Raw genomic sequence first — 14,206 nt, forward strand, 5'->3', positions numbered from 1 at the left:
AAGAGAGAGAGAAGACAAACCATCCACCATCTGGTAAAGGCACCCAAGTGTGTTATGCTGTAGCCCTGAGGACTGAACTCCCCTCTTCCATGTGTTGTTACAGGGACAGTCCTTGTACAGGAAAATGCTCTAAGTCTTACAGCTTAAAGGTCATCTGTATCAGTGGTGCTTTACGAAAAACAAAAGCAAAGAACAAATTGTTTTTGTAAAATGATAAAGTGCTCCTCATTGCTTCCTTTCTTCCCCACATCAATATAAGAAGTATGTAAAAATGCCCTGAAAACATATCGATTACAGATAACAGCTATTTTTGTCTGTACTGCTTTTGCTCAGATCTTATTCATCTTTTACTTTAAAAAATGTGTAAAATTCGAGAACTTAAAATAGGTAATATTAAAGAACTTTTTGTAAGTTTTTAATCTTCTGGCCCAGTCGTAGCGCATCCATGCAGAGCGGCCACCACCTGAGAAGCCTGTAGGGAGGCAGCGTTCTCAGGTGAGAAGCACATTTCAGGGAAGAGAAGGAAGGTCCTGATTCCTGACTGTGAATTCCAGAGGGCACACAGCAAGGGTTTCAGAAGTAAGGAAAAGCAGAGGTGGGCTCGGAAAAGAGCATTGAGTCTGGGGGCTGAACCGTTCCTTGGGAGTTCTGGATTCCCTGTAATCTGGAACAGGCGTGCAGGGTGCTCTGAGGTTAGCTGTGGGCGTGGGAACTAAGGGGTGTGTGTGAGTTGGTGGGGGGGGCGGGTCTTCAGGAGCACCTGCAGTTCTAAGGCTTTTTTTGTCTTTATTCCCAATGGCTGTAGAGAGGATGGAGTAGGGACCACTTTTATTTTAGCACAAGGTGCTCCAGGGCATTCTCTTGCCCCTCCGGGGTGGGCATTTTCCTGTGTGTAAATGGAATGGCTAAGTGACTTGTCTGAGCCCATGGCCAGTAAGTGACACAGCTGAAACTGTTGTGTGATTCCAAGTTTAGTGTTATTTAATTATATACAGCCACCTTTCCCGTTCCGTTTGTGTCCTTTATTTCTTTTTTTGTCATCTTGTTGGATAACTTCATATTGCTTTCTGAAAAATAAGTCTCTGTGACATAAAAGGTAGGGAAAAGTATAGGATACAGAGTTAAATTAGACCTCCTTTCACCTGTTTTTCAGATATTGTTATCTTTTAATTTCTTCTGATAGCTCAATATTATACTTGATATGAGTTTTTAAAAATTCTGTAGTGGGGATCTAAGATTGTTTTAGTTTTGGAAATGGATTATTTATTATGTGCCATTATATCTGTTTTGTCTTAGGTTTTACTTCATCGACTTGCAAGTTTTCATCGAGTTTGGAGTTTTCCACCAAATGAAAATACAGGAAAGGAAGTGACCTGTCTGGCTTGGAGACCAGATGGCAAACGTAATGATAGTATTATAAAAAAAACATACATTTTTTGTTTTTCAGAAAGAGTATTCTGTAAAGAGAGCTTACTTCCGGAAAGAATTTATTGTTCATATTATATACTAGAAGATTCTAGATACACATTTGGAAACATTGTGATTTCAAATGCTTTAAAGTGCTTTCGTAGAACTCAGAGCACCTTGTTTCTCGGCAGAGATATCTCTAAGATGAAATCTGACTTCTTGGCAAAGAGAAGTCTGAGAAGAAGTTTGATGGGAATATACAGGGACTTTGGTTTTGTTCTGCCATCATCTTGTCATCCTGCACTGTTTGCCCCAAGCTTGCTTTGCCACTCCCTAGTGAGTTCAGTGCCATCTCGGCCCTTTTCTCCCCAAAATGTGTTTTAGAATTAAACATGTGGCTCGTAAATATTCTTTTTTTTTAAATCATTTATTTACATACATATATTTTCTTTTCTACTGTACAGCATGGTGACCCAGTTACACATACATGTATACATTCTTTTTTCTCACATTACGTGTTCCATCAGAAGTGACTAGACAGAGTTCCCAGTGCTACACAGCAGGATCCCATTGCTGATCCATCCCCCAGGCAACATTCTGCATCTATTAATCCTAGGCTCCCAGTCCATCCCACTCCCTCCCCCTCCTCCCTTGGCAACCACAAGTCGAAAGGTTCTTTTGTGCCGTATATTAGATTCCAGATGTAAGTGATACCATGTGGTGTGGCTCGTAAATAGTCTTTCTTCACGGATGCTTGCCTCCCCTGAGGGACTGTCCCCTCTGAGCCCCTTCCTTCAACTTCTGCGTGATCTTCCTCCTCTTGGTGTCCTGTAGGTTGTAGCTTGCTATATGCTAGCGCTGAGGACTGAACTCCCCTCTTCATGTGTTGCTCCGGGGACAGCCCTTGTACAGGGAAATGTATCAGTGGTGCTTTACAAAAAACTAAAAGCAAAGAAAATGATAGGTACTCTGCTTACTTTTTTCCTACATAAATATAAGTATGTAAAACTGTAAGTATGTAAGTAAGTATGTAATGTCCTGAAAACATGTCCATTACAGATAGCAACTATTTTTGTCTGTACGCATTTTGCTCAGTTCTTGTTTCATCTTTTACTTTAGAAAATGTGTAAAATTAGAGAACTTAATTAAAAGTAGAGAACTTCTGTTGTAAGTAATATTTTGAGATCCTGTACTATTCATCCAAAAACACCAGGAGCTCAAAAATCATGAAAATTGGTATGTGTGAAAATGTGTTTAAGTAGATGATTTTTTTTTTTTTTTTCCTGCACCTGCAGCATGTGGCAGTCTCCAGGCCAGGGATCGAACCCACACCACAGCATTGCCCGGAGCCACGGCAGTGACAACACTGGATCCCTGGATCCTTAACTGCTGGGCTACCAGGGAACGCCTATATGATATTTTTATTGTTAAAAATGTCTCGTGGAGTTCCCATCGTGGCGCAGTGGTTAACGAATCCAACTAGGAACCATGAGGTTGCGGGTTCGATCCCTGGCCTTGCTCAGTGGGTTAAGGATCCGGTGTTGCCGTGAGCTGTGGTGTAGGTTGCAGACGTGGCTCGGATCCCCTGTTACTGTGGCTCTGGCGTAGGCTGGCAGCTACAGCTCCTATTAGACCCCTAGCCTGGGAACCTCCCACATGCCGTGGGAGCGGCCCAAGAAATGGCAAAAAGACCAAAAACAAAAAAACAAAACAAAACAAAAAAACAAACAAAAAAAAGTCTCGTGTTTTTGGACTATAAAATAGGGTTTTGTTTAGTAATGATTATTTTAATATTACTTTAAATTGGTTTGAAGAAGGTAGACTTGGCTTGCCTCACATCTAGTGTGTGTTGGTATGCAGTAAAACTCACATCCTTCTATTTGGAAATTCTTAAATTTGATAGGAAGACGGTAGTGGCTTACGTAGAGAAACAGTTCTAGATAATTTAGCCACAGTGAAAGGAAGAAGATCAGTACTTGATGGCCCTGTTCATTAAGGGTTAGAAATAAAAAAGAGGAATAAAAAACACCTTGCAAGAACCAAAAGATGGAATCACTTTTTAACTTTTGGATAGGGACCAGTATGACTTGGTGATAGGATTTTTTTTTTTCTTTTTTGGCCACCCCATGGCATATGTAGTTCTTGTGCCAGGGATCAGAGCCGAGCCTCATTAGTGACCTACACTGCAGCTGCGGCAACGCAGATCCTTAACCCACTGTGCTGGGCTGGGGATCGAACCTGTGTCCCGGCACTCCGGAGATGCCACCAATTCTTTGTGCCACAGTGGGAACTCCGATATGATATTATTGTTTATCTGTTGACTCCTGTTCTGTATTTTCTGCTTGGCATCAAGGTTTCAGTCTAGAGTGTCTGGTGTGGAAGATGTTAAGGACAGTACACAAGAAAGCAGATTGCTCATGAAAGATGAGCATTTGAATATAAGTGTAAATAACAGCATAACTATATGCAATGATGGCTTTAATTTTTTAATTACCTGAAGGATTGGGGGGTTAAATACTTTCTATGATTATGATGTATTGAAAATAGTAAAATTGGGCAAGAAGCAAAATGCCCATCTTTCTCAAATGTGCTCATCTTTTCTGATTATTTCTTCTTGTTTTTAGTTTTGGCCTTTGCTCTTGCTGACACCAAGAAAATTGTTTTGTGTGATGTAGAAAAACCTGAAAGCTTGCACTCTTTCTCTGTGGAGGCTCCAGTTTCTTGTATGCATTGGATGGAAGTGACCGCAGAGAGCAGGTAGAGTAACAACAAAAGAAAAACTCCAGTTGTCACGGCAGGATGTTCATGAAATTTTCATTTTTTATAAGTGGAAACTTAGAAGTACCTGAGTATTGAGTATGTGCATTTAACTTTTGGTTTTAAGCTTGTCAAGGGGAAATTTTTTAATGCTTTTGTAGATTTTTTTTTCTCTTTTTGAAAAAATCTATTTTCTTACTGGAGCGATAATGCTTGAATGGCTGAGAGTTTTCTTTTCAGTTATTTTTAGTGGTTTGTATCAATGACTTATCCTTTCAAGTACTATTCATTAAAATTACTGATTAGTAAATTGAAGTTCTATATCCCTTTTCTCCATGTATTTCATCTGGAGCTTGTGTGTGTGTGTGTGTGTGTCTCAGTAAATATCCTTAGAGTACAGAAAGTGCTGAATTGAGCATTCTGTTTTGATGCTGAATGGGTTCTTTCTGTGTTTGTGGTCCCTGTAGTTTCCTTGTTTCGAGAAAATAATTTTGCCTTAGTCCGCAAAGTCAAGTACTTGGCCAGTTTTGCAGCAGAGATGACCTAAAGGATCAAGGGGTTTACAGAATACTGAAAAGTAAAGTTTCTTTTTTGAGCCAATATGGTAATTTTCTTTCTGTTAGCTTCCCCCTTCTAATTAAGCTTTAAATTAATTTCAAAAGAATTTGTAAATCCTGATTGTTAATTGATAGATTTCCTAAGGGAGGGCCTGTAAATTACTGGATAACAAGGAACTAGTCTGGGGTTTGAAATTCACTGTAGATAAAACAGTGATTAATCCATCATCAAGTAATCAAAAGTTGCCAATGGTCATGTGAATTTATAGAAGATTAGAGGAGCAGAGAATACCATGTAGTTTCTCTCCCAGTCCAGTTACCTGCTAGGTGTATTTCCAACACACTTTTTATTAAGAGTTCAGAAATGTTATGTGGAGTTGCCAGGGTCTCTCAGGGCGCCACTTTTTCACCTTCTTACTCATTTATTTCCAACCATATTTGGAGGTAGTCTTGAAAAAGAAAAGGGGATACATAAGACTATTTCAACATACATGGTATTACCTTATGTATCTATTGGGTTGTTAAATTTCCAAATGTATGTACGCCATAGAACCCACCATGAAATTATATAATAATTGCATGGAGTTCCCTTCTGGTGCAGTGGGTTAAGGATCCAGTGTTGTCACTGCAGTGGCTCAGGTCGCTGCTGTGGTGTGGGTTCAGTCCCTGGCCCAGGAACTTCCACGTGCTGAGGGTGCAGCCAAAAAAAAAAAAAATTTTGTAATAATTGTAGTGTTCTTTAAAACTCCTCTTGGTACTCATGTGTTCAGTAAGGTTCTTAGAGGAGGGTTAAGAAATTATAAATTCTCAGGCAGTGTCTGATACTGAATACATGTGAATAAATTTCATATGCTGAGAAAATTGTTTATAAATAAATATTTGTTCCTCTGAATGTAAAGTGGGAGTGGGTAGGCTGATTTTCTTTTTTTTTTTTTTCCAGAAATAAAGTTCTAAGTAAATGAAGAATTTCCAGCCTTTCTATTTCTTGTTTTATGATTGTTATGGTGGCTTTTTTTTAACCTGGTAAACTATGTGTGATGCTTGTTTACTTGGTAATGTGTGATGTATACAACTGGCATTTAAAAAAATTAGTAATTTTTAATGGAAAGAGGTGAAGTCTGTGTTTTTACCTGCTTGTTTTTGTTTTGTTTCCTCCTCTGCAGTGTTCTAACATCCTTTTATAATGCTGAGGATGAATCAAATCTTCTCTTACCTAAACTTCCTACGTTACCAAAAAAGTAAGTATCGGAGTTAAATTCATTAAAATTAATCTTGCGGATTTCTTTCCTTTCCTTTTTTTTTTCTTTCCTTTACTTTTAACACTGTGACAATTTTCTCATGTATTTTTTAAAAAATGTATTTCTGTTAAGAGTATTTTTACTGAATCTCTGTTTTTCTCTAGTTATAGCAACACCTCAAAAATATTTAGGTAAGATATGCCTTTTTTGTTTCCATGTAAGATAATCTTTTCTTATTTGAAAGATATAGTTGAAAGATAACCCAATTTATTTTTATATTTTAGTGAAGAAAATTCGGATGAAATTATTAAGCTTTTGGGAGATGTCAGGTAAATCTTGCACTTATCTTAAATAACATGTCTAATTTTCTTAAATTTGATATTTGAGGCAGTTTTTAGACTCAAGTTTCAAGGACAGTTTCTTTGTCTTTTTATTTTACTGCTGACAAATACCTCTATTATCTAATAATATCTATTCTTATTTTTGCAGTGTGGCCTTTGTGTCAAGTTTAATATTATGATGTACTTTCATTTCAATAAGTTAAGGAGGATAGAAGTGCTAGAGTTTCTAAATTTAAATTTGGGATATTCAAGTTCTTTAAGCCTATTTTAAGACATTTAGCATCAGAGCCATGATAAAACTGAGGGGCATATTTCATTAGTTAGAGTAGGGATGGTTTTGTTATTGAGAGTAAGTAAATACAGTTATCATTAAGATAATATATTCCTATTTTACTGGAAGCTGATATTTTTTAAGATAAAATTTATGTTGTTCCTTTGGGGAAAAAAAAAAAAGGAGGAAGGAGCCCAGTGTGATTGAGTCTTGGGGAATCTGTGCGGTGAATGGGTTCCCCCTCGAGGCGCTGGAGTGCGCGGATTGTATGTGGGCAGGGACGACGCCTGTCTTGGTTTAGGAACTCAGTCCTCTCTGTTGTCCTCAGCTTGTTGCATTGTTTTTAATTAGGCTCAATATTCTTGTCCTTGGAGGCAGTTCTGGATTTATTGAGCTTTATGCTTATGGAATGTTCAAAATCGCTCGTGTGACCGGGGTAAGTTTTTCTTTAAAATTTTCTGTTTCATTTCCCTTAGAATACGGCAGCTTTATAGGAAAAGAATGAAACATTACTTTTTTTCTTAGTTTCAGTTATTGGAATTATTTTTAAATGTGAAGAAGATAACTTTCTTACTAAGATAAAATAGTGATAGGATGTCCATGAAGCTCAGGGGGTTTTAGTGGAATTAGTCATGTTTTTTTACCTTTACAAAAAGATGGACAGGATACGCTAGATTGTGATTGAATGTTTTTCCAGCCTTGCGGTGTTGAAGAGCTACAATTTGTGTTGGGAACGTGATGAAAGTCATCAGAAGCTCAGGCTCAGTCGCAGTGGTCTTCTCCATAGCTTTTTCTTCTTCTTACCATTCTGCAAAAGGATGGAGAATAGGGTGGGCTCCGTGGATTGTGCTAGTTCTCCAACACTTGATTTGTGTGTTCTCCCCTTGTTGGGGGGGGGATGGGGAGGTGGTGGTGGTGGTGTTTGTGTCCTTGCATCTAAATGACACATGCCTTTGTCTCCTGCATGTGTACGGCAGGAGCTGGGCATGTGTGTTTCTGTTATTTAGAGCTTCGAATTTTTGCTTCCTTTGCTGTAAGCAGAGGCAGTCTGGCAATAATAATATAATGGGGATTTGACTGTTTTACAGATTGTGGGTACTTGTCTTGCATTATGTCTGTCCAGTGATTTGAAGTCATTGTCAGTGGTCACAGAGGTTTCTGCCAGTGGTGCTTCAGAAGTTTCATACTTTCAGGTGAGTTGGGCAACCTGATAGCAGCAGAGAGTAAGTATATATATTTAAAGGTTTTATAGTATTTAAATTATCCATATCACTGGATTCTAATGGTCATTAAAATAAAGCAAAAAAAAATTGACTTGGCGCTTCTAAATATTATTTAGAGAGTTTTATTAGTGAACACTTTACTATTTCAGTGGCCCAGCGTGATTTGCATCCAAACAATGTTTTTTTGTTTTTTTGGTTTTTTTTAAGAGCCACACCTACAGCATATTGGAAGTTCCCAGGCTAGGGGTCGAATCAGAGCTGCATCTGCAGCCTGCACCACAGCTCACGGCAACACTGGATCCTTAACCCACTGAGTAAGTAAAGCCAGGGATCGAACCCACATCCTCATGGATACTAGTTGAGTTCATTACCATTGAGCCACACAATGGGAACTCCCAAACCATGTTTTGATGGTCTATTAATGACCATATTAATTTGTTGCTGTACCAGTTTATCTTTGTACTGTTTTCTTAAGATTCTGATCCTAGTAATAATGAGAAGAGCTAATACTCATTAGTCATTTAATATGTGCCAAGTACTGATGCAATACAATTCATTTGACTCCTCACAGAAACTCAGTAGGGAGGTAATGTCATTATCCCCATTTTGCAGATGAGTGAATGGGGCACCCAGAGAAACTAATTTGCTTGGTGAGAATTGGAAGGTGATGCTGGGCAGTCTGGTTCCCCAGTCAGTGGCCTTAACCAGCACATTGCCTTTTGTGTAAGATGATTACTTCATGTTGGAAACAACCTGTTTGATTGTGTGCTTTTTGTATCATAGATGTAGAAACTGCTTGGGCCCCTATAGAGTAAAGAGATGGTAGCCTTGCCATCAAGAAAATCTTCCCTAAAATTTCTTTTCAGTTAACCCAGCCCCTTAGCCTAAGGGCACGGAACTCTCAAACACAAGTAGGACGAAAAGATGCAGGATGTGAATGTGTACGATGCTGTCCAACATGTGCTGTATTCAGAACATCAGAGAACGCTTGACTCCTGATATTTTCTGGAACAGTTGTTAATATTTGCTCTTCATCTGTCAGTTCTGTGAAAATATGACTTGCAGGACTGCATTTGATGCTGTAGTAAAAGGATGCACCATTTCTTTGAAATTTTTATGGTGTATATTTTTAATAACAGTGAGATAATTGAAGTACCTTTGCAATAGATATTTAACTTGTATTTATCAATAGCCTATAATTCCTTAAAAAACTTTTTATAGATAGCTTGTGATCGCTTAAAAAATTCCTCATAATAGTTACAAATTAGATTATTACCTTTATTCTAACTATGTAGAGGGGATTGCTAACTTAAAGAGGATGATCAACACTGCAAATTAGAAAATTCTAAGGTTACAGAATTTTCTTTTTTTTTCTTTTTTTCTTTCTTTTTTTTATTACTCAAATGAATTTATCACATCTGTAGTTGTATAATGATCATAACAATCTGATTTCACAGGATTTCCATCCCATAACTCAAGCACATCCCCACACCCCACAAACTATCTCCTCTGGAGACCATAAGTTTTTCAATGTCTGTGAGTCAGCATCTGTTCTGCAAAGAAGTTCAGTCTGTCCTTTTTTCAGATTCCACATGTCAGTGAAAGCATTTGATGTTGGTGTCTCATTGTGTGGCTGACTTCATTTCGCGTGATAATTTTCTAGGTCCATCCATGTTGTCAAAAATGCTGGTATTTTGTTCTTTTTAATGGCTGAGTAATATTCCATTGTGTATATGTACCACATCTTCTTGATCCACTCCTCTGTCAAAGAATTTTCTATAACCTTAGAATTCTGCTCAAAAGGAGCAGAATTCTGACAAAGTCTCTCTGATATGTAGTTAGACCTTGACTCTTCTTCTAAATTATAGGTTGTTTTTTTTGTTTTTTGGGTTTTTTTGAGCTGAGGATTTAATTTATCTGTACAATAACTAAATATGCCTGCTTGTAATTCACCTTATTATTTTGACTTGACAGCTTGAAACCAACCTATTGTACTCTTTCTTACCTGAAGTTACTCGAATGGCCAGAAAGTTTACTCACATTTCAGCACTTTTACAGGTATTTATTTATAGCTCGTTTTATGTGAATGTTCTGTAAATAAAAAAACCTGAAAATCTTACTTTTTAAAGCCAACTATATGTGGTAGAGGTATCTAGTCTGATTAAAGTTTATAATGTTCGTTAAAGCAAGAAAAAGAAATTTAATTGGAAATCTACTCCCACCTATCTATATTTCTCCAAAAGAAAAGGAAAAAAAGTAGTTTAAATCTTTTAAAACATTCTTGTAAATAAAATAATGTTTGAAATTTTGAGTATTTTTGCAAATAAAGTAATATGGGAAACAGTCACCATATAAGTTAGCTCTTGTACGTAAATAAATGCACCCCCAAATTAGCTTGGAATTCTATACGTTGGTGATTTAGTCAGTTGACAGTTTGGACTGGGCTCAGCCGGAAACTTCTGTCATTCTGGGCCTGGTTCAGTGTCTAGGTCTGGACTTGGTCCTGTATCGTTGGTCAGCTGGCGGCTCCAAGTGTCCCTTGGCTGTGATGGCTTGTTGAGGCTCCACATTCCTCATCCCCCAGCAGGCTAGCCCCAGCTTGTTCATGATGGTGGTGGCAGCGGGGGTGTCAAGTGCAAGGGGAAGCTTGCAAAGCCTTTTGAGGCCCTGGACTCAGTGTCACTTCCGTTGCTTTGGTCACACCAAGACGGGAGGCTAGCCCAGATTGAAGGATTGGAGAAATTGACCACATCTGGATAGAGGAGTTACAAAGAACTGTGGCCTTCTTTTTTCAGTTTGTCACAGTCACTAATGAACTTCACGTCAGAGGTTCTAGAGATCAGTATCTTTAAATCAATACTGTTTGAAAATTGAATAGTTGCCCAGCCAGCGTTTTGACAGCGAGTCTACATCTTATATGTAAAAATGTACATGCACATTTATATGTAATCTAATGTACATCTTATGTGAAAAAGCTGGAAGATATCTGTTTTCCCAGGTAGAAACTTAAGACTGTTTGAGGATTTCCCATTGTGGCTCAGGGGGTCAAGAACCTGGCATAGTGTTTGTGAGGTTTCATGTCGATCCCTGACCTCACTCAGTGGGATAGGATTGGCATTGCTGCAAGCTTTGTGTAGGTTGCAGATGCTGCTTGGATCTTGCATTGCTGTGGCTGTGGCTTAGGCCTTAGCTGCAGCTCTGCTTCAACCCCTAGCCCTGGGAACTTCCATATGCCATAGGTATGGCCTCAAAAAGAAAAAAAAAAGAATGTTTGGTAGTAAAGTGGTTATCAAGTGTTAGCTATAACCTCTTTCTCTGGCTTAACTGAGTTGAAATGATTTAAAGTAAATTCTGGATTTCTTTGAGACAAATTGAGTGTAAAAAGTATGTAATACTTAATTAACATATTGACTTAAATATTTTTTGCTACTTTAATGTCTTTTTCTTCTTGTTGATAGTATATAAATTTGTCACTAACATGTATGTGTGAAGCATGGGAAGAAATACTGATGCAGATGGATTCTCGCCTCACCAAGTTTGTGCAGGTAATGCCGCGGACGTTTCCCATGGAAGGGGTTAAAGAGGCCACCATGTCCTTGTTTACTTCATGAAGGACGTGAGAAAACCTGGTCTGCCTTTTGTAAAAGGCTCAGATCTTGATTTCTTCCGGCTCAGTCTAACGCCGGACTCTTACTTCAGAGGGAGGCAGCTCTCGTCCCATTGGCACAGTATTGGGTGGTGGGGCAGGATTGTGAAGTGGAGCTGATAGGGGGCTTGGGGAATCAGGACAGGTGTGAGAAGGGCTGGCAAGCTGTGTTCTGCAGCTGCTGTCCAGATAATCTGTTTAAATATGGGTTTGAGGGAAGGTGAAAGGTAAGAAAGGGAGACATGTCCTGTAAATTTTTTTTTTTTTTTTTTTTTGCTTTTTAGAGCCGCACTCGCGGCATATGGAGGTTCCCAGGCCAGGGGTCTAATCGGAGCTACAGCTGCCTGCCTACACCACAGCCACAGCAACGCAGGATCCAAGTTTCGTCTGTGACCGTGTAGGTCATAGCTCACGGCAGCACTGGATCCTTAACCCACCGAGTGAGGCCAGGGATCAAACCTGCAACCTCTTGGTTCCTAGTCGGATTGGTTTCCACTGCACCACAGCGGGAACTCCCTGTAATTTTGAATAAATATGCTTGTAATTAAAAAAATACAGATCATGGAAAACCCGTCATGGCTCAGTGGTTAATGAACCTGACTAGCATCCATGAGAACGTCCTGATTGGACCCCTATGCTGGGAACATCCATATGCCATGGGTGTGGCCCTAAGAAAGACAAAAAAAAGGTAGAAAAAAAAATACAGATCATAATTTTATCCGTCTTTCTCTAGGAAAAGAACACAACCACATCAGTGCAAGATGAATTCATGGACTTGCTGTTGTGGGGAAAAGCAAGGTAGTAGACTCATATTAAATACACTTGCTTTTCCTTCTCTTTTAAAAATAATTTATTTCAAAAGCAATTCATATTCATTGTAAAAGAAAGAAAGAAAATCCTGGTGCACAAAAAACAAAAAAAAATAGTATATATCTTTCTAGGCTTTTTTTGTTCATGTATTTATCTGTTATGTAAATGTGATCATTTTGTGTGCATGTGTAATATATATATATATATGTTATATATGTATGTTTTAAGTGTATAAAAATTTAAAAATTGTATTCAGCCAAGTCAGTCTTTTCCTTTATATATTTGCCTTAGCATTATTCTCAAAAAGACTTTTCCTATCTTAAGTGTTCAAGATCTGTGTTTTCTTCCAGAGGTGTTTTTGGTGGTTTATGTTTTTATTTCATTTACATGTTCCAGATGTAGCTTATTTGGTTATATGCTATGGAAGATGAACTTTTTTTTCTAAGTGTTTAGTTAATTGTCCAGTATAATTTATTGAGTATTACACCTCCTTACTGATTTTTTTTTGCCTTTTTTAGGGCTGCACCCACAGCATATGGAGGTTCCCAGGCTAGGGGTAGAATCAGAGCTGTAGCCACTGGCCTACGCCACAGCCACAGCAATGCGGGATCCAAGGCGCGTCTGCAACCTGCACAGCAGCTTATGGCAACGTCATCCTTAACCCACTGAGTGAGGCCAGGGATTGAACCTGCGTCCTCATGGATACCAGTTAGATTCATTTCTGCTGAGCCACAATGGGAACTCCCATCCTTACTGATTTTATTTTATTTTTTATTTTTTTATTACTCAAATGAATTTATCACATCTGTAGTTGTATAATGATCATAACAATCCGATTTCACAGAATTTCTGTCCCATAACCCAAGCACATCCCCCCAACCCCCAAACTGTCTCCTCCGGAGCCCCAAGGTTTTCAATGTCTGTGAGTCAGCATCTGTTCTGCAAAGAAGTTCAGTCTGTCCTTTTTTCAGATTCCACATGTCAGTGAAAGCATTTGATGTTGGTGTCTCATTGTATGGCTGACTTCACTTAGCATGATAATTTCTAGGTCCATCCACTTACTGATTTTAAATACCATTTTAGCACATAGTACATTTTGTGTCTACTTCAGTTTGTTCCTGGATTTTATTGTTTCCTATTGCTCTCCGTTCCTTTGTGAGTATGACAAAGTCTTCATTTTCGTTGGGCTATTTCTTTTTATTTATTTTGTTTACACATCTTATTTGTACTTTGAAATTTAAATATTTTAAGTGTTTGTGGAGAAGACTAAAAATACTTTCTTTTTCGTTTTAGTGCTGAACTTCAGACCCTCTTAATGAACCAGTTAACAGTAAAGGTGCGGTTAAAATATCTTTATATTTCAATGGTGATGAACACATTCTTAATTTTTTTTTTTTTTTAGAATAGCATATAGTACTTTGTATGCTAAATAGATGTTTTTTTTTTTTCTCTTAATTAGGGCTTAAAAAAACTTGGCCAGTCTATAGAGTCATCATATTCCAGTATTCAAAAGTTGGTTATAAGTCACTTACAGAGGTATGAAGATGATACAGAGTCTTTTGTTACGGCATCTACATGTACTTGGCAACCTTCCTTTCGTCATCTGACATTCTCTTTTTGAAGCTCTTCCACCTAAAATTGTTGCATTAGCATTTGAGGGGACTCTAGGAGTACCCGAGATATAGAGAATCAAAAATGGAAATTCTGCTTTTATGAAATAACTTTCCAAGATCTTTTCACCACCCTAGGCCCTGTCTGGGCTTTTTTCTCACCGAGACAGCCATGAAGTATATCTTGAATAGCTAAGATGAAATTAAGTATATTTGTACATCATTTTTCGTGGTATGTAAAAGCATGTATATATTTTTGCATTTAACTCCTTGGTAAGGTGTTGTTATGATCATCCTCGTTTTACCTAAGTAGAAGCTGAAGTTGAGAACCAGTCATACACCTGGC

General features: G+C 38.2%; 1 protein-coding gene across 1 annotated transcript in view; it reads left to right on the forward strand.

Moving 5' to 3' along the window:
* The window catches only part of ANAPC4 (anaphase promoting complex subunit 4), a 39,567-nt gene that overhangs the window by 2,590 nt on the left and 22,771 nt on the right, over positions 1-14,206 (forward strand). The window contains exons 2-13 of the mRNA XM_047798822.1: positions 1,297-1,402; positions 4,032-4,164; positions 5,885-5,959; positions 6,124-6,150; positions 6,244-6,288; positions 6,923-7,007; positions 7,660-7,764; positions 9,769-9,852; positions 11,253-11,339; positions 12,174-12,238; positions 13,544-13,586; positions 13,710-13,786. Coding sequence (XP_047654778.1) covers positions 1,297-1,402; positions 4,032-4,164; positions 5,885-5,959; positions 6,124-6,150; positions 6,244-6,288; positions 6,923-7,007; positions 7,660-7,764; positions 9,769-9,852; positions 11,253-11,339; positions 12,174-12,238; positions 13,544-13,586; positions 13,710-13,786 — 932 coding nt within the window. The remainder of the gene's footprint in view (positions 1-1,296; positions 1,403-4,031; positions 4,165-5,884; positions 5,960-6,123; positions 6,151-6,243; positions 6,289-6,922; positions 7,008-7,659; positions 7,765-9,768; positions 9,853-11,252; positions 11,340-12,173; positions 12,239-13,543; positions 13,587-13,709; positions 13,787-14,206) is intronic.

Source organism: Phacochoerus africanus, chromosome 10 (assembly GCF_016906955.1).
Source record: "Phacochoerus africanus isolate WHEZ1 chromosome 10, ROS_Pafr_v1, whole genome shotgun sequence".
NCBI lineage: Eukaryota > Metazoa > Chordata > Mammalia > Artiodactyla > Suidae > Phacochoerus > Phacochoerus africanus.